The sequence below is a fragment of the Mesoplodon bidens genome (genome assembly GCF_964165515.1).
Source record: "Mesoplodon bidens genome assembly, chromosome: 6".
Classification (NCBI taxonomy): domain Eukaryota; kingdom Metazoa; phylum Chordata; class Mammalia; order Artiodactyla; family Ziphiidae; genus Mesoplodon; species Mesoplodon bidens.
In genome coordinates, this window is record NC_138162.1 from 64,695,891 (window position 1) to 64,716,766 (window position 20,876).

General features: G+C 34.9%; 1 protein-coding gene across 6 annotated transcripts in view; it reads left to right on the top strand.

The window, feature by feature from the left end:
- NFIB (nuclear factor I B) overlaps positions 1–20,286 on the top strand; it is a 231,333-nt gene extending 211,047 nt beyond the window's left edge. For 3 of the 6 annotated variants that reach the window (XM_081237548.1, XM_081237546.1, XM_081237545.1), the window contains exons 11-12: positions 6,587–6,675; positions 20,077–20,286. In XM_081237548.1, coding sequence (XP_081093674.1) covers positions 6,587–6,675; positions 20,077–20,206 — 219 coding nt within the window. In that variant the 3' untranslated portion in view covers positions 20,207–20,286. The remainder of the gene's footprint in view (positions 1–6,586; positions 6,676–20,076) is intronic. The other 3 variants (XM_081237547.1, XM_081237549.1, XM_081237550.1) reach the window with 1 other exon arrangement.
- Positions 20,287–20,876: the final 590 nt, after the last annotated feature.

The following is a 20,876-nucleotide window of genomic DNA, read 5'->3' on the forward strand; positions in this document are numbered from 1 at the left end:
AAATATGAGACAGCTTACTTGAGTTAGCACCAATTTCATATCTGATCAGCCTCATAATGAATTTGCTAAATTGCAGGCCTTCTTTCTTTGTAGTCATAGAAAGTTTGGTAATATAAAAAGGTCTGGTTAATTTGATCACCGTTATACTCGAGTGTAAGGCCATAATAAAAGTATAAATCCTTACTGTTATACATCAGTACAACGTATTTAAAAAAAACCCTTATTGCAAGTTGGAAAAAAAGTTTGTAGCTAAGAAGCTTTTTGTTTGGAAATAAAAGATTACTATTCGAAGTAATTCGATTACTATTCATATCAATTACTATTGATTACTATTCAAATACTATTACTATTTGAGTGTCGTGTAGGCAAGGATAATGATCCAGATCTTAGGTGTTTCCCCTTGGGCAGAGTTTTGAGGGAAACTAGATGGTCCCCATGCTTGTTTTTCTGAAACTCATTGAGTTGGGCTAAGGTACATATTAACCTTTGATATAGATTTGAGCTTTGAGATGGAGCAAATGGGAGGTCACTTTTGCCTTCCCTGAGACAACAAAGTCAAATCAGCTCTAGTTTATAAGATACGAGGCTTATTTTCATAATCTCAAAATTATAATCTCCTGACTATATATGCTACTTATTATTAGAGCTAATGAATCAATGGGCTGATCAACTCAAGTCCTTGCATTACTTCTCACAGTTGCATGGATTTTACTGGTGCCCGGGCTTCTGCATGTTACATCTCTTGCATGATTGTATGATGCTCTTATTTCAATTTCAATCACTGGGCTACTTTCCATGAAAATGTTTTCAACACTTTTCTTGATAAAAATTTGAAACTAGAATTTGAAAGGACTTCTCATGACACTAAAAATTTCTGTTACACCCAATGGCCTTTTTAAGATGTTGCCTCTGTACGATTTTATTTTTGTTTATCTAAGATATTCATTGAAATCCCTTTATAATATTTGTCCTGACAAATGGCAAAGCCAAAGCTAGGTACATTAAAACCACTGGCAAGGTAGTCTTTTATTAAAGGCAAGCAATTGAAAGGCCACAAGTAGACTATCAACAAACTTTTCAATAAAGTCAGGAAGCAGGCTATCAACACTTGGGCTGTTCTTATTGTGTCTGTTATCATAATTGACAGCTTGACGTAAAACCCTATCACATGACTTCTGGGTAGGTATGTAAATGGATAAGAGGTCACCTTTCACATATGCTAGCTGGAAAGGAAACACATTTAAAGGAAGTTTCACTCAAAATAATGGCTATGCAAATGTTTAGCTTTTTGGCTAGTTCTTAAAATTAAAAAACAAAGTCTGTCTTTTATCATCCATTCATTCACTTACTTTTATTGGGTATCAAAGGCTAATATCCAGATAAATTATTCTAGATAACATAAAAATAAAATTGTTTACTGTAACCTTAAATTTCAGTCAGTGCAATCACAAGGGAGACAATTTTCTTTTCTGAAATTTTTAACTTCAGAAGATCTAAGCAGGATCAGGGAAATAAAGGAAATTACGAAGAGTTATAATTATAGACATTTTAGCCTTAAATATTCTTGAGCTGCACATGAAGAGTAGGGTAGGAAAAGAATAATGACAGGCAAACTTGTGTCCTGGGAGAGAAACAGGGATTAAGAGTCAGGAGGTGTGGTTTTAGTGACATGACAGGACATGTCTAACCTTGGACAGGCCTTTAAACCTTTCTGTCCTGTTCTTATCTTGGAAAGAAAAATGAAGAGGTTGAACTACATGATCTCCAAGTTCCCCTGAAATCTTAAATTTTACAGATGAAAGTAACCTCCATTTAAAAATTAAAAAAAAAATCCTTTTCATTTTCTAGTTCTTATAATTTATGGTCAGTAGTTTTTATTTAGTTCATGAACTATGCATACCCATTTAACTTAATCCTACCGTGTTTATTAAATATCAAGAAGCACGGTTTTCAGAAATTGATATTAGATGTAACTTTAAGGTACCAGGATGACTTTGAATATCTTTTTCATTTTTATATGTTTACACGCTCCACCTGTATCACAATTTTATCTTGACCATTTTGTTTGTTCAGTAAAGCTACATCCTTTTCATTCAGAGGCCATTTTATTTGCTCTCTGGTAGGTGATTAATAAAATAAAAATCAACTAATCTAAGAGTTAAGAGGAAAATATGAATCCCAAAGGATTAATCTTTTTAATCACCCCACCCCCAAAAGCACCCCCACCCCCCAAAAATCTTTTTCTCTGGGGGCTATCTGGAGAAATGAAGAAAACTAAAAGAACATAAAACACACCTTTCAAGATACTCCCTTGAGGGTCCCTGTAAGCTTAAAAAAAAGAAAAGCAAAAAGGTAAATTTACCTGTGTTGATTATTCTGTTTACAGTTTAATGGTTTATTGATTCAAGGGAAAGCTGTTGTCATCATAAGGGACTGTTAGTACTCTTTGCTGAGTCCAGCAAAGTAGAACATTTTCTTACCTTCTTTCTTTTGTTCCCAAAGCTAATTGTGAGGCATTTAACAAAAGCCCGTGTTAATAACAATGGAGGGCCCTCATGTGAATAAACAAACTCTTATTCTGAAATCACAGGCAATGTTGATTCTAACTGCATGAATATTTGAGTGTGGTGTAGGCAAGGATAATGATCCAGATCTTAGGTGTTTCCCCTTGGGCAGATTTTTGAGGGAAACTAGATGGTCCCCATGCTTGTTTTTCTGAAACTCATTGAGTTGGGCTCAGAACAAGGTTCTCATTCCAGAGATTTTAGGGACATCATCTTAAGAATATATGCAGTGAAAACTTTACCTTCACTTCTTTCTTAGTTTGGGTTTTTTCAACCCCATCCCTTCACTCATAGCTTTTTTGAAGGAGAATCTTAAACTTCCTTACCTCACGTTCTGTTTGCTTTTGGAAATCTGGGCATAATTGTTTTAATACAAACTTTACCTTAATTTTCTAGACAATCTTATTTTATGTTTGTGGATGCATATAAATTAAAGAATTAAAATTATTTATATGTGTGCATTTCTGTGAGGATGTGCATATGATCAGATCTGTCAAAGAGTCTGTATTGTTACAAATGTACGAGTTGCTACAAACACACAACTTTAACAGACTAAATTTCTAAACTACTTTGCCCCTGGTGGTTTTTTTTTTTTTTTTTTTTTTTTGCGTTATGCGGGCCTCTCACTGCTGCGGCCTCTCCCCCTGCGGAGCGCAGGCTCCGGACGCACAGGCCCAGCGGCCACGGCTCACGGGCCCAGCCGCTCCGCGGCACGCGGGACCCTCCCGGACCGGGGCACAAACCCGTGTCCCCTGCATCCGCAGGCGGACTCCCAACCACTGCGCCACCAGGGAAGCCCCGCCCCTGGTGTTTTAAACTTGATTACTATAGGGGGAAAAAGTATCTCCCTATTTTTTGAGGAAAAATACTTGGAAAAATCACTAGGGCGTTATTGAAGCTTTGCAGAAAATTTTTATGTTAATGAAAGGCATGTATTTATGTACCACTTAAAATTAAAGATTTAAAATTTAATTTAAAAAAAGAATTGATAGCTAAATTACATAACACCTACCCTCTCACAGGACAGAAATTGAGGAATCACTACCCTAAACTTAAATAAGATTATCACCTATTATTTTAAACGTTTAAAGTCTAAAGTAAAATCCATTTTGGTTAGGATTTCTGAATTATACTAATACCAAGAATATTTAACATGTTCCAAAAAGAAGCTTAAATACACTTAACCTTTCATCACCTGAGAATCTGTTCAAAATTTGCTGAGTCAGGACTATCCTATTCAAACAAGATTCTTAGGAATTGATTTTATTAGGCATTAGTATCATGGAAATTTTCAGTGAATATACAGTTTCTTTTTTTTTTTTTTTTTTGCGGTACGCGGGCTTCTCACTGTTGTGGCCTCTCCCGTTGTGGAGCACAGGCTCTGGACGCGCAGGCTCAGCGGCCATGGCTCACGGGCCCAGCCGCTCCGCGGCATGTGGGATCTTCCCAGACCGGGGCACGAACCCGTGTCCCCTGCATTGGCAGGCGGACTCTCAACCACTGCGCCACCAGGGAAGCCCTACAGTTTCTATTTTAATTGTTTATTGTTTCCCCTGTCCACACGATCACCTTTAAAATTTTGCTTAATCAAGAGGTTAATTATTAATTCACAGGCTCTTGATCAAGTAACCTGGTTAAGTAAGTTATAACATATAAGCAGGTATAAGTACTTCTCAGAAACTTTTGGAAATGTTGATAATGCCAGTCCACAATCTAAATAGCTAAATAAATTTAAATTTTATTTTATATTTTCAGTAACTGAAAGGAAATGAATTCAATACTAATTGATATCCTGCCCATTTCTTTGGCATGTAGATTATTAAATATACTCAGTGATCATTTTTTGTGTATTCAAGCATAATTATCTGTTTGGGAGAAGATATTTTGATCATATGTACCTTAAGTATGGTTGAAAATGTCAGGTTTCATCCCTTTGAGACTACTGTTACAAAAGAAAAGTCCAAAAGTATGTTGATTTTAAGTGTTCAACGGGTGGCTAAAGACAGCCCACTTGACATTTTGGAGGGATGATTAACAAAGAAACAAACAAAAAATTAGCAACATGAACAACAAAAAACTAACTGATTTACATATGCATTCTTCCAAGGAGACAATAGTGTCCCCAGTTGTCTGGGAGACAACAAGCCAATCAGTGAGTGATATTTAGGTCACCTGGCTTTGTGAAAATAGCTTCTCTTTATGAAAATTTCTCCAATATAACCTGAGAGGCTCATAGAGACTAACCTGAAATTAATTAGTAGCAGAATTAACATGTGCTCTGCCTAGAGCTCTGCTCTATGCCTCCCTTCTTCAGAATGTTTACTTGACTCAAAACTAGGACTAGAGCAGAATCTATGAGTGGTCCTTAGGTAATCTTTATACGAAGCCAAGCTTCTTGAACTGTTTTTAGATTGTTTTCATAGTATTGCTTGAAAAGAATATACTTTGAAGGAGACAACTGACTACTGTTACTGAAGAAATAATTTTTCAAGTTGCCCCATGACATTGCATTTCTGATTAGATGCTCCTTTTTGAGCACTTTTTAAAAATCTTGCCATAAAATTTTCTCCTTTATGCAAGCATTAAGGTCCATTTTAAGAATATTTTTCATTCTAATTTAATTTCTTTACTGATTTATGTCTTATTTATGACATATATTCTAGGCAAAATCTACATATCTTTCAATCTATCTGTCTACATTAAGGGAATTTTTTCAGCTTTTTAATTAGTTAATTGATTAATTAATTTTCAGTTCTTTAATTTATAAAATTACTTTTACCTGAAATATCAGTGTAATTAAAATACATGTTTGGGGAATTTTAGGTGGTGTTTTTGGAGCCTCATAGATCTGTAGAAAAATGAGCAAAACCAAATATTCTGAAACTCCAGAATCACTATTACCTAGAGTGTATAGAAACTAGAGTCTAAAAGGAAAAGATTCTTAATAGCCAATTTTTTTTTAGCCATAACGTTATCAGAAAGGATTAAAATAACTTATCATGAGTTTAAAGGGACTTTGGCTCCAATCATCATCTTCTAGAAATGCTTACTGAAAAGCAGCAAACAAGGTTTAGTGGACTGCTTTGAATAAGTCATCTTTTCAATGCAAGATTCAGTTAATTTACAGCATAGCTCTCTACAGATTAAAAACCATGATTTTCTAGTGTGTTTTTTCCCCCCAAAGCCAGATAAGTTTACTTTCTTAAGGATAAAAATAAGCAATATATCTTTTCAATAAATCTGCTAGCACTGTAGGGCAGCTGTTAACCAAACAGAGCTGGATAGGGTTACTGGAACAACCTCTGAAGGGCAGAGCTGATGATTTGGAGATCTGGGAAGAATTCGTTTCAGCTTGTATTCAGCGCATTCCTCACTCTATTCAGATGTGGTAAAGTATTTCCAATGCCATTACTCTGAGTTTAAAATAAAAGTAGAAACTCTTATCAACTCTGTCTGAAAAAAAATAAGCCACTTTGAATAAAACAAAATTAGTAAACATCTAAAGCTGAATCCCTTGATGCTTCTAAACATAAGTTAGGGAGGATGTTTATAAGGTGGGACCCTTCTCTAAACTGCATGTCTTCTGTGTTTTGCAAACTGCATGCTTAAAAGTTATTGATTATTTTACTCAGTGCAGATTATTTGGTATGTTACGTATTTTTAAAAGCTTTTTAAATTTTTTTTTCTAAAATATATCTCTCTATTGAACATTAACGTTTGCTTTTATTTCAGCACATTTTGTACTCTAATTAATGTCTAATTGTTATGTTCTAAGCACTCATTTCTCTTGTATGCTTTAATTAATAGAGAAGCATATTGCAATAGCTTTTCCTGAAAAACAGTCCAGGAATTTTGCTTTTCAGAGTAAGGTTTTCTTTTGCTCTTTTTTTTTTTTTTTTAAGTTGCCTCTTGGGAAAGTAAGGTTAATGCCATGTACAGTACTAGTTTGCATGTGTTCATTTAAATACTAAAAACTGTAGTACTGCTCGATCCATATCTGACTGCTAGGTTTCAATTGACAGCTGAGGATTTGTGACTGGACCATGAATCAAAACGGCAGGCATTTATACCCCAGTACCAGTGAGGATACATTGGGAATTACTTGGCAAAGGTAACATTTTAATTATTTCCAACCCTACACTTACACCTAAAATTACATGAGCTATAGTGTTTGTTTCTAACCAGCTTTACAGAAAGTATATATATGTTAAATTTTTAGTTGTTTTGGCTATATCATCCTTCTCTCCCTACCCTCTTCCTTTATTTCTCATTTAGATGCAACTTCAAATTAATTGGAGATTAGAGCATATGCTAATTGGTGACTGGAATTCCTAAGTGCTGTCAAATGTTGTAAACGATTTATAATACTGCGGGGGAGATGGGGAGGAGGGGATTTGACACTTAGATTTTAGGACCTGAAAAATGAAATCACAGTTTTAGGGAAGATTTTTTTTTCATCTGTCTGAGGAAAAAGCATGGGGTTTTCATATTATAGATTCTTCTCATTTCAGTTCTTTTTCTTTACTGTTAACTTTAAGCCATTTTACTCTTCATTTACTCCCCTCTCAGAGGGAAAAAGCTAACTAAAAGAAAAATTTCAGATTAGTCAATTTAACTGTTATTAGCAACACTCATGAATTTTGGAGTGGGGGGATTGTTGGAATCAATAGCTAGAGAAGGAATTTTGTTTAAGTCAAGTTTTAACTTCTGTTTCTACATTGATGTGAATCACTGAGAGCTGACTTTATTTGGTTGGCTGAGAAAATCATTCTAAAACTTCATTTTCGAAACTAGTTTTGATATTGTCTCATGTACGGGTTTTAGAAAGTAAGTAGTGCTAATTCAGCTTCTTATGAATTATTTCAATAAAGAATAAATTGTGTCAAATTGACAAATTACATGATTAAAATTCATGGTATAATCTTATGTAATGAGATAAAAATTTACAGAAGAGAGTGAGGTAATCCCATAAGGAGTTCAACAAAAGTAGAGCCAACATAATTTTCCAACTGTGTTATGATTGTCATCCTTTCTTTACTAAGCATCCCTGTGTTAAAAGTACATCCTTGGGTATCAGTTGTAAAAGTGCTGCCCATCTCCATATGCTTCACAGAAGCTGCTGAAGAGTAGAGTTTCAAAGAATGAAATTAATGAAATGCCCACTTTTTTCTCAGGTAAAAATTAAGAAAATTAGTTGGATTCTGTTTTAAAAGCTTGTTGACTTTTTATTAATTCACTACCTGAAATGAATACCATATGACTTTTCCTCTTTTTAAAGATTAGTATAACATCCTCTTTAAAATGTGTACATTTTTACCTATTTTGATTTTTTTCCATGAAGCTTATATTATTCCTCCATTTGGAAAAAATACAATATATACTTACAAAAAAGAAGATAAACTCAATGAAAGAAGATAAACTATTTATTTAAATAGTCTTTATTAGTAAGTATTTTAAAATTTAATTTGATTCGACTTGATAACACAATGTTTGGATCTAATTTTATTTATCCTTATATTCCATGCTCTGTTGGTTGGCCAAATGGCCCATTTCTACATACAAGCCTTAACATATTTAGAAAAAATTGTGAGTCAGATGGAAAGAACTTGTGTTTTTAAATGTGGCTATAGCTGTGTGAACTTCCAAATCTGTGGATTACTGATTGACATTTACTTATCTAAAATTGGGTAGTATTGCTAACGTACATTAAAGCGAAATAAGGATATAAATTACTGAAGACTTAAACTATAACTGTACCTAGTTCGTAGTGATGTTTCAACTCAAAAATTGTTATCCCCAAAAGGAAAAGGTGAGTGGACAGTGAATCACCACAGAACACAGGTATTGGAGTGAATTAATATGACGACTAAACTCAGTTCTTAGGAGAGCATTGTTCATCTTACAAATCACCTTCTTGGTGAAAAAGTGGTGTGGTCATCAGTTTCAGGTCATAATCAGAAAAAAAAAATTGGAATTCATGTAGTTAAGATTTCTTTTATTTTCTCTCAAAAATATTTTTTTTGGATTAGCAGATCATGATATGTAGAATGGCCTTAGTGCTTCAAAAAGCTTGACGAAGGTAGCTTTTGGTTTGTTTCTTCCCTTTTTATCATGATTCAGAGGGCACATAATTGACAACGGCAGGCATCACGTTCATACATTCAACAGGTATTTATTGAATTGAATCTCTGTGGTGGGCAGTCCCAGATACACTGTGACTGATACAGACCCTCACCGTTCTTAAAATCCAAGTATCATACAGTTCAGAGTAAATGTGCTCAAATGCGACAGGAATTTGCTTTGCTTTGTTATGCTTATCAAAAATAGGCACACGTGGAGTCCATATTTGATCATAAAATAGGTCATGTCTGTGGCATAACATATTCATAATTTATTCATGGTTTATAGTGTGTGTCTTATAGTTATTTATGAAACTCAATAGTTTTCTTTTTCCTAGAAAAGATATTGAAAAAAGAAATCACAAATGTCTGTAACACTACTACTTTTAAGGCAGATAACAGACATCTAAAATCTTCAGGGCACTGCTACAACTTTAGAATGATCTGAATAAATTAAAAATACATGAGAAATGTCTATCTATTCAACCAGAGGATTAAATCATTTGCCTTTGTCCTAATGGAATAAAGAAAATATCACGTTATTTTTGTTGTGGTTGTTGCTTTTTGTTTTGAACAAAAGGCAATCCCCGGAGACTTTGTAGTGGCAAAGGACAAAGCAAAGAAGGTGTTTTGGTTTTGCTTTGTTTGGATTGTTGTTTGCTGCCGTTACCTTCTTCGTATAATCACTTGTCCATGGTCGCCCCCTTTTCTGCTTTGTGCCCATCCTTCTGTAGAGGTGTTTCCATGTCAAAGCAGCTCCTTCTTCAGGGCTGAAAATGGCAGTGCTGAGGGAGCTGCGTGTGTATAATCAAAACTGGAAGACTTCCTCCATCCTTCTCCCTCTCCACGCGTCCCCCACCCACAATGTATAAACATTCTCTTCGGAACCAAAGCTGACTCCGTTGGAAAGTTTTCACAGACTTATTAAGTTGCAACCCTGAAGGTGTTCTGTTGTTTTGACCTTAGAATTTTGTGAGCCATTTGTGTGTGTGTGTGTGTGTGTGTGTGTTGCTTGCATCTTGAAAATGTGAATTTTTTTCTAACCCAAAGGTCAGGTACTGCAGTCAACCCAGAGTGAAATCCCTTGGTGGAGGGCTTGCTTCTGCTTGAGGCTGGAGGGGCTCAGCTCTTAGCCGAGTAATAGGTGATGATGAGTTGCTTATGTTGTTCATAAGGGTACTGTTGTGTCTGTGCTTTGTCCTCTGATGTGGACAAATTACACTGTTACATATGTGAGTTATGTGGGTATAAACAAATACAGCAGTTAACTCCCTAACTGGCTTTCTTTCTTGAAACTATAGCCAGCACATAGCTTGTACTAGCAAATATGAAAGAGCAATATAATTGAATGAACAAGAAAGCCAAAGGACAATCCAAGAATAACATAAACAGAAGTTATTTAAAAACGTTGGAGGTAGTGCTTTATGCAAAAGAGAAACTGGATTTATTGTTTCGTTCCCTCTTCTCCCTCTTCAACCCTTTCAAGAAAAGGCAAAGCCACAAGTGAGTGGCTGTATGTGTCTGATGGCTTCTATAAACATAGCAGCAGCCTTCAGATGGCTAAAATAAACATGTGTGTGTTACTGAAGGATATGTTTACACAAACCATTTGCTCAGCCTCTGAAATAATGAATAAATGAAGATTTTACTGAAATAATTGGAGGGATTTTTGTGTTTCTGCTGATGCCATAATTGAATGGCACCGAAGAGACTTTTATCAGCTATTTTCCATGTTACATGTGTTAGCAGTTCCTTTCTATGAGTTGAATACTTCATTCTGTAGTTACTTTACACATGTTTTTGTAAGAAATTGTCGTTTATTACTGCAATTCTAGAGAGTTGCTTGATTTCCCAGGAGAAATTTAGCAGCCAGTAAAGATTATTTGGATCTGGTTGGTCAGGAGAAGGAGGGCAAAAAAGGAAGGAGTAATAGCATTCATTTCATACATCTAAGCCTGTTTGCATAACCCTGTCCTCAACCATGTACCATTTTCACTGCTTTGTCCGTAAAATTTTCTTTGTAAAATATATGTCCTCAACGACTCAAGAATGAATATTTAAACAAAATAATTTTCAATATTGTGGTGCAAACTATGTTTGTATGTAAATATATGTATATGTGTATATGCATACTGTGTATGCATAATGGTGTATGTATGTACATGCATATACACATGTGCATATGTGTGTATACATGTGGCACATGTATGATAAGGGTACTATGTAATTAAAGGGCTTTACGTAATGCTAATAGTTAACTTGTATTTCAACATTATACCTAGACCATCCCTACAAATTCACTAGGTTAGCATTTCCTGCTTTCAGTTTGTTATCTTGACACATAACTACAGTACAACAGCTGGGTTGTTCCTGGAGTTCCTGGGGGGAGTTTTATTCTCAGAGTGCTGAATTTCCTTTTCAGCTGTCAGCTCTAAAGTGTGTTCAAAATGTTCAACTTTTTACACACCATTCTGGGCCCCTAGAACCACTCTGGGACTATGATAGAAATGCTGATAAGGTAGATGAATGGAAGAATCCCGTTCAAGGAGGGGAGTTGCAAAAGCCAAAACTGCACATGACCATTGTTTGGGAACCAGGGCTGCTAAGTAGTGTTGTTCTTTGTACTTGGATATTCTATTTAAAAGAATTACTTCTCCATTTTCATAAAAATTATTTGCACCTGTTATGAAATCAAAAATTTAAGTGTGATCGTTCTTAAAAATGATCTTGATCTGGTGCTTACACACACGCAGTATCTGTAATCTGGCTGTTGAAAAATACATTGGGATTTGTTGCAGTTTTGCCTAACTTTCTCCGTTTGTAAAGAAAGATTTGCACAACACAGCGTTTCCTCTTTATCTAGGAAACTCTTCAGAAGACTTCCTAAGAAATTAATTGTATTCCAGCCAGACTTGCATGCTGCCATCCCACAGGAAATGGGTCAGCAATCCATTAAGATGCCATTAGATAATCTAATTTGGAGCTTAATCTCTAAATTAACCATGCTCCATACTTGAAGCATACTTGAGAGAAAGAAAAAAAGTTTACGTTTGAATCGATAGGGGAGCCGAAGCGTGAAGAAGGCTGTTTGTTTTTTCTGTAGCCGTGGTCACGTCTCAAGCCGTCTGGTAACCAGGAGAAACCAGACATGATGTAATTCCAGATTGAACTTGAACTTCAGGGACTTAGGATAGGGGAACAATGGACCATAGGAATCAATAATGTCCATTTTCCACATGATTATGTTTGGAGCTTTAAGTTAACCTTTATGGGAGAAGCAGCAGGATCTGCAGTGTGACCAAAATGGGATGACCCAGAGACAAGATGTTAGAGGAAAGAAAACAACTTTTTCCGCGATATTTTCTGAGCAGCGCTGCAGATTCCAGCAGGATTAGAAAAGTTCCCGCTCTGCAGTAAACCAGTGGCCTGTTCAGAGCACTCTTTGTTCGCTTAGGTAGGACAAACTTAATCTTACGTTTCCTGTCAGATGATTTTTGGCTGTACTGCGGGAGAAGGAGGAACCTGATGCCGAAAATTCCCAAATGTAAACCTTGCTGATTAACCCTTTGCAGTGAAAGAAGTATATTAAACACCTCCTTGATTTGAAGATGTTTCATGGAAAGTACCATATTTACATATGTATTAGTTCCCTGAGAAATCAGCTCTGTCAGTGGCCAACGCACCCTTTAGTAACTTACTTTTTTGATTCTCATGTTTGCTAGTGCTGCTAGGAGGTATATAGTGAACTTTCAGTCATATTTACTGAGATAACAAAGCATATGAATGAGTAAACATGATAATAAACGTAACAACAAATTACAAAAGGAGAAAAAGTTCAAGAAATTGAAGAACACCAATTTTGAATATTCAGAAATTGCAGACAGCTACAATTATTCTCTCCTTTGTTAATTTTTGTTTTATGAGAAGGAAGGTTTTTTTGCACATGTGAACAGAGTAGCAGGCATAACATAAAAACATGTTCAGTGACTTAATCATTTTTGATTTTATGCTTAGAAATTCTGAGACAAAAAAGTTCCGTCCTTTAGAGGTGAAATTGTGCAAATAACACTGATTTTTGCTTTTCAACGAAAATCATTTGGGAAAGAATCACATTTTGCTTTTGTAGAAAACTTATATTTCTATTTAATTTGGTATGCCTTGGGTGATTTTCTCTAGTGAAAGGCACTATTTGGAAGCACTATTTTTGTAGGGAATTTTGTCTGCTGTTGAAGACTCACATATGCTAATAAGGGGAGCTGTAGCACTTGTAACAATAGCACTGAAAAGGAGCCCGGGGATAGAAAGGAATACAGACTAGAGAAAGAGGATGGAAATCCACACGTAGGATTCTCCGCTGCCGTGCAGTCTGTGGGAGGAGATCAAATCACTGCTTTGAGCCTCATAATTCTATATTTTTAATGGGCTAAAACCTCCCACAGCTACATAGCTTGTTAGATACATATGCATCTGTGTACTGTAATTTATTTACAATTAGGCATCTTCATAGTAAATCTCTATCTTCCATTTTCAGTTCTAAAACATGAAAAATATGGAACACAGTTTTTAGGGTTTTTTTAAAAAAAAATTTGGCCTGTTTAGGGGAAGGGTATTTTTCCTACTTATGTCTAAAGTAAACATTTTAAGGAAATAAGTTTTTATTACTTTCAAGTACATAGATTGCCTTGTTGAAGGGTCTTCTAGGATTTTGTAAGGGCTGTTTACTAAAAGAGTACAGACATTATAATGTACACATTAGGTAATTAGCTGCAGTGGCCCCATACATAAGGGCTCTTCTTGCCCTGTGCTTTTCATTGGATGACATATTTCACCAGCATATGCCATTATTTTATTTAGAAAATGCTAGTACTCACACAGTAAAGTTAACACGCAATCCAGCATGCCCTGATAACAAAACCCACCTGAAACAACTGAATATAAATTAATGAGCTTTGATGGCCTACCGATTTGATATGTTATTTTCAAAATCGTTGGTCCCCAAGGAGTAGCAATAAAGCAGGCTATTTACCTACTTAGTTAAGAAACAGATATGTTTCTCTTTCATTACTATGAAGTGCTGTTGCTTGCAGTTAGAATAATTCCATTGAGACACCTGCAGTTTATGATATTTGGTGTTTCTCAGAGAGCCCACAAGAGTACTTTGCAGTTAGGTAAGAGCCGGCCAGGGAGCTTTCCAATACAGATTATTACAAATAGTAATAATCATTAGAAATCATCTTGCATGCAAATAGGATCATTCCGATGGCAATAATGATACTTAAAAATGGGGGAAATAAATTGAAGAAACCCAAGACCTGTGTAAAGCACTTTCACTTCTAGTCTAGCTGCATCAGAAGTGGAACACAACAAGCAAGTTACTGACATACAGCCACATCTGTATGTACATCAAAAAAGGTAAATATAGCCTTCAGCTGAAAAGAATTTGGAATTGGATAAATAAAATACAGGTATTTGTGTTGAAATTTGGACTCAAAAGTTATATTCTTTGGGAATTTCAGTGTGCCTAAATGATTTGGACCTCAATTCATAGAATCTCTTGTATAATTCAAGGATAATATGAATTCTTGCTTAGTAATATAAGTAGTGTGTTTCACAGAAGAGGGAGATTAGGTGAAGTGTAGTGGGTAAGAATGTAGGTTTTAGAACCACACTGCTAGATTTCAAATCCTGGCTTCTACAATCTAACAGCAGCAGGGGTTGAGCAAGACACAACTTCCCAGCTTCAGTTTCCTCATCTGTAAAGTCAGAATAATAATGGTACTTTTCTCATAAGTGTATTATGAGGATTGAAAGCTTTAAAGTAGGTCTAGCACGTAGATCAGTGTCTGGCAAATGCACACACTAGGTAAGTGCTAACAACTAGTATATTTAATAAGTACCATTTTCTTTGTTCTAATACATTAATGAATTCTTAGATATATTCTTTATATATAATAATTTATGTAATAATTCCTAAATATATGGGTACTTAAATACTACCCATATATTCCTTCCCCTGGTCTGATGGAGCATTTTTTCATAAGACACAGTCTGCAGCATTTGTGTTATACTGAAATAAGCTGCCAGTCCAAATGCACACATCCAGGACAGCATGGTTTCTAACTTAATACTTCATTAGCCTGCCCTTGATTGGTTTTTCCAGGTAGATTTTAGCTATTAATAGGGAAAATTGTTTATTGTGCATTTTGGGAGAGATACTAATACCTGTGTGTTAATATTATAGTAACAAAATTAGAAATGTTTAGCCAAGGAAATAATAAACTTTCCTTCTTGGGGGTATTTGAAATAGGTACAGTGGAATTAAGGGCAAATCCTGCTTTTAAATTAAGGTATTTATTTGATTTATTTTCCATGCTTTCTGGGCCATTGCTTATTTTTATTGCTATCTATAAGTAATGTGGCTACTGGTACAGTTGAGGTATGTATGAATATATACAATTCTTGGTGCTTCATTCCCTTAATATTTTTTTAAGCTTCTTAAAAGAGTACTTACTATCTTTAAAGCAAATATGGTAGTCTTATGATTAAATCAGTATGTAAAATCTGAATGGGTGATATGATTATTCCCCTGAAAAGTATTAGTACACTGGATACTTTGACATTTCATAAAATGTTTGACAAATGGGTTGCCCAACCCATTATCAGATGCACACAGACTAGTATTAAATGAATTTTGCCATTCTTAAATTAGCTTTTATTTCAGGACGAATAGTTGAAGGAAGCCTTTGACTTTGGTTCTTTACTAAACTTATGACTCCATATATGTTGATTTGGTACGCCATGGTTCTTGCGTGGGTACCAAGTTAAAAGCTAAGGACCCAACCCTTTTTGGTCTAGAATACACAGTCACAGAATGCATAATTTTTATAAAGCACAACCAAGTCAAATGTTGACTTGTCCAGAGGAGTTTTCTCACTTTCTTTCTTTGAAAGGTACAGAGTCTCTTTACTCCTTGTAGATGCAAAGAGTAGCCATTTTATCCAATTTGTCCCAGATAAGAAATATATAAATAGTGTATCATTTTTAAAAAGAAGAAGGAGGTATCTTCTTCCTCCTTAATCCTCACCATAACGTCGGTCTCAACTAGCTTTGTTTTCAAAGGAGATAGATATATCAAATTTCAGATTTGCTAGATCACCCAGACCGATCACATATTCTGTGCACAAATCTGCTGCAGCACTAGCCAGCTGTGTGGGGCATGGGAAATTCATTGTCTCCTGGAGCAAGTACATTTTGCCTTCAGAAAACTCTGTTCAAAAGTTCTTTTGAATGTTTGGTCAGTGTCTAACTTCCCAGGGAAGCAGTAAAATAGTTAAATGGCCATGGGGATCAGAACTGATTCATATCTGAGATCTAGGTGGGTAACCTTGGAGGAGTTTAAGCCTCAACTTTCTCATCTGTGAAAAGGAGATAATGATGGCAATTTCAAGAGTTCACTGAGAAAATTAAGTGACATAGCATATGTAAAACACCCAAGATAGTACCTTGTTCATAGTAGGCCCTCAGCATGGTATCTTCTGGAAGTTTCTGCCTTTACGCTAATTCTGTCTACCTGAATCATATGGAACAAGTCTATGTTTCTTTTCAACTCAACTATCGTGTCCTCCCTGTTTCCGTTTAATGTTCCTCAAATGACATGATTTGGTGAGTTTCTTCACCAAAGAAATGCCATAGAGTTTGTTTCTCTTGAAGAACGATGCCTAGAAGAAACACAATGCTTCTGAGATAGTCTGATCAGTATAAAATGAAGCCGTACCATCACCTACCATTAATGTGTCTTAAGGTCAAAATAATTTGTTTGTTTGCTTCTTTCCTTTGGTGGGGGGGGCAGCCACATCATACATTTGATCAGAATCATATGAAAATATGATCCATGATATCAGATGTATTAATTTTTCCTGTAATTTTTTTAACTTTATTTTATTTTTAATGAAATATCTCATTATATACTTAGAGCGTACATAGAGTAGAAGTCACTAAGGTGAATTCTGCTTTGTGTTAAAGTATTGTCTAAATATTTGGGGCTTTTTTTTGTGCCTGATTTTCCACGAAGTACTTGTATTCTTTTCTCTTTTTACTAGTATGGCAGGTATATATTTTTTAAAGATGTGCTTTCAGTCATGCTCATCTTCTGTTTGCCTTAAAAAAAAAAAAAAAGGTGATTTGGCAATGGAAAATGTAATGAAGACCAAGTAAATGAGTGCTTGAAGATATATTGCTGAAGTAGCTTAATTTGACTTTGAATATTTTCAAATCTTTCAATTGATAGACTCTCATCTCTTAATAGACAGAGACAGATTATTGGATTGAACATAAGGTTATCCATATAATTTTCATTCTATTAGAAATTAAAATGATTAAGCATTTTACATGTAACTAGTTGTACATGTACATAAATATGAAAGTGTGTTTATTTTATCCATGCTGGCAATCATTGACATTGACTTATGTAGAGAGAGTTGATATGTAAAAAGCACTGTTAAATTTTTACCTGAAAAACGATGAGATTTGAGGCACTGTCTTTTGGAAATTAAATGATCTAAGTTATTTTGTTTGGTTAAACATTTTTCTTTGCACTGTTATCATAATCTTTGAATTAATTTTACCAGATTTTTTTCAATGGGACTACCAAAAAGCTCTAAAAAATGTCTGTGCCTTACAGTTCTGTATTTAACCTCCACATTGGCAATAAGAGACTTGTAAACTCATATATGGGGTCTGCATAGTGTTGATGTCTGAGATTTACTTCCCCCCAAAGGTTCATAAACAGTATTGACAAATATATCACACACTGCAATTTTGACGTGGTCATAATGTAGCATGGGAGGTTTGAAAGGTTTAAATAAACATCTAAATTGAATTTGTTAGCTCTTCTGCAGCAAGAGTCCTGTTAGTCACTAGCATCTATGTATTTTTATCAAGGATTTTCCATAGACTAACAATCCATGTCTCTTCTAAAGAACTGAGTAAGAAAACTATTGCAAAATAAACCCTGAATTCCTGTCTTTTCTGCCGTTAATCAGTAGACTTCTCCATTTAAGGAGTCACATCTATTTTCAAGCATTAAAATACACTTTATTTCCCTAAAATATGCAGTTTCTAAATGACTTCCTAGAGCCCATTTAATTTGGGACTCGTTAATTTTGCAAAGTTATTTACTTGTCGTTGACTTTTTACTGTCAAGGATTATCAATTTGAGCTAGTCTTTTTGTTTTTCATACATGCTTCCTGCTTTAGGTTAAAAATAATGGAGATCCATTTTTGTCATTTATTTGTTGAGAAATAATTAGCATCAGCTATGGCCAGCAATAAGGATTGATAAGATAAGGTCATTTTCTTTAGAGATCTTACCTTTCAGTAAGTAAGATAATCATAGATACAGATAATTATGATATGAGGTAGTGCTATAGTAGTACTATGTAATCAAGTGCAGTAGAGGACAGTGGAGGGAAAATGTTTCATGATGCATCATGTAACACTCTTCCCAATCAGTGGCCCAATCAGTGGTGCAAAATGAAGAAATAATTGTTGAAGACGTGTGTGGGAAGAGAGAAATATGTGAAAACAGTTAAGTCTCTTAGAAAAGGTTTCAATAACAACTTTTTATTCTATAGAATTGTGATTTTTTTATCCTATAATGACATATCTTTTTATTTGAATTTTTTGTTTCAAGTATTATATGATTTTTCCTGCATAGTTAATTTTTGTTAATGCTAAACATCTCTAATTTTAAGTTCAGAGATGCCTATTTTCTTATTATAGGGGCCAAATTGCAATGTACTCATGAAATTATGTGATTATGAGCAACACTTTTAAAAAATATATAGTTGGGTGTGATTTGGAATATTTAATTGATTTGCCTGTTAATCCAAAAATTTACTGAGCACCTACCATGTACCAGGTACTATATTAGATGGAGAACAGAAAGAGAAATGGACTTTGTTATTATGGATCTCATACTCTAATCACAAAATCCCTTGAGCATAAAAGGTCATTGTGAATATTTTTCTGTTAAAATATTAACTCAGAAATATGTACCTAGACTCTTTATTTGTTTAAAAGTGTCATGAGAGTAAAAAGTTACATATCAAGTTCTTTTTTTTTTTTTAATCCAAGATTTTTCTTTTTGGGGGGTGGAGGGAGTAGGTAGGAAAATTGTTCCTTCAAGGTAATATTCCATAAAGGTTTTTGTACCTTTGGAATTTAAATATGAAAAAATGAGGGTGTCTAGCTTGATAGCTACCATAGTAGAATCCATCTCACGGAGCCATCTTTGGAGCCATCTCATGGCTCCAAAAGTAAAGAAAAGGATATAAATTAAATTTAAAGGATAAATTAAATTTAAAACATTGAAGTTGTATTTCCATGCCAGATGATGACAAAACTGGGTATGGAATTGTCAGTTGGATGTTTTCTTGTTTCATGATTATTTATGCAGCTGTTACTTAGCTGACATTAGTTCCTAGTTGAATGTTGAAACAAATAATGCATCTGATTAGGTATACCCAGAATGTATGTTATGGGGTTGTTTTGTGACATGTAGGTGTCGTGTTATTTTCCTCTGTATGATACTTGTTTAATGAGAGATTATGCCAGTAGCAATTAGAGAACTGTTTTTTGAACTGTTTTTGTTTTATACAGCCCCAAATACAGTATGGGTGAAATTAGAGTTGGTTGGAGAGGGGCAAGCCTCTCCTCTGCTTACTCCCTTCCTGTGGGGCTTCTCCCAGGCCGCTCTCCAGACTCCCAAACTCAGAGCAGCTGGGATGTGGAGACATGACTGATGCGGAGGGACAGGGGATGCCCTGGCTTCTGGTGTCAGCTTCCAACTACACATTATGCACTGGCCTTCCGCAAAATGTATTTTCTCTTATTGTGAAGGGAAAAAAAAATCTCTTTCATTATGGCTTTCAATTTTATTCAACCGATAGGCAGGTGAAAAATTGAAATACATCACAATTGCTGGTGAATTAAAACAAGATCAGAATATTGCTTGCAAAGTATGTTGGCACTGTTGTAGATTTGCTCTTTTCTTTCTCTTTTTTTTTTGACAAAAAATCATATTATATTTACATCAAAGTAGACCAAGTATTTTAGGAAGAGTATCCTCAATCAGAGTTTAATAACTATGGATGAGTCTTACTCGAGTTTTTTTCACAATTAGTCTTACCATCCGTGAAAGAAATAGACCATGTAGCTTATATACATATAATGTTTATAATTTAGCACATGTATCTCATATTAAACTGCAATTTGGAAAAAAGTTATTGTAGTAATTTGATGCCTATGGAATTTATATTTCTAATATTGTTATAGAGTAACGTTGTATTTTTTCTTTTTCTCTTCCCTCCCTCCTGCCCCTCTCCTGCCAACAGTCCTGGTACCTGGGCTAGCTTGGTTCCTTTCCAAGTATCAAATAGGACACCCATCCTACCGGCAAATGTCCAAAATTACGGTTTGAACATAATCGGAGAACCTTTCCTTCAAGCAGAAACAAGCAACTGAGGGAAAAATGAAATACAGCACTAGTTTAAGAAATTAAAAAAAAAAAAAGGAAAAGAGAAGACTGGACAAAACAAAACAAACAAAAAGGGAGAAAGGAAAGAAACTGAAGAAAGAAGATAATAGACCAGCAATCACAGCACTTACAATCACTAATTCCCTTAAGGTTGAAACTGTAATGACATAAAAAGGGTCGATGATATTTCACTGATGGTAGATCGCAGCCCCTGCAAAGTAGCCTTTGTTACATGAAGTCCGCTGGGAAATAGATGTTCTGTCTCTATGACAATATATTTTAACTGACTTTCTAGATGCCTTAATATTTGCATGATAAGCTAGTTTTATTGGTTTAGTATTCTTGTTGTTTACGCATGGAATCACTATTCCTGGTTATCTCACCAACGAAGGCTAGGAGGCGGCATCAGAAGTGCTGGGTGACAGAGCCATGAGCCAGCCATTTTATAAGCACTCTGATTTCTAAAAGTTAAAAAAAATATATATGAAATCTCTGTAGCCTTTAGTTATCAGTACAGATTTATTAAATTTTGGCCCTTAACCCAGCCTTTTCCAGTGTGTAACCCAGTTTGAAATCTTAAAAAAAAGAAAAAAAAAGAAAAAAAGAAAAAAAAAAAGAAAAAGAAAAAAGGAAAAAAAAAAAACAGTTTGAACACAA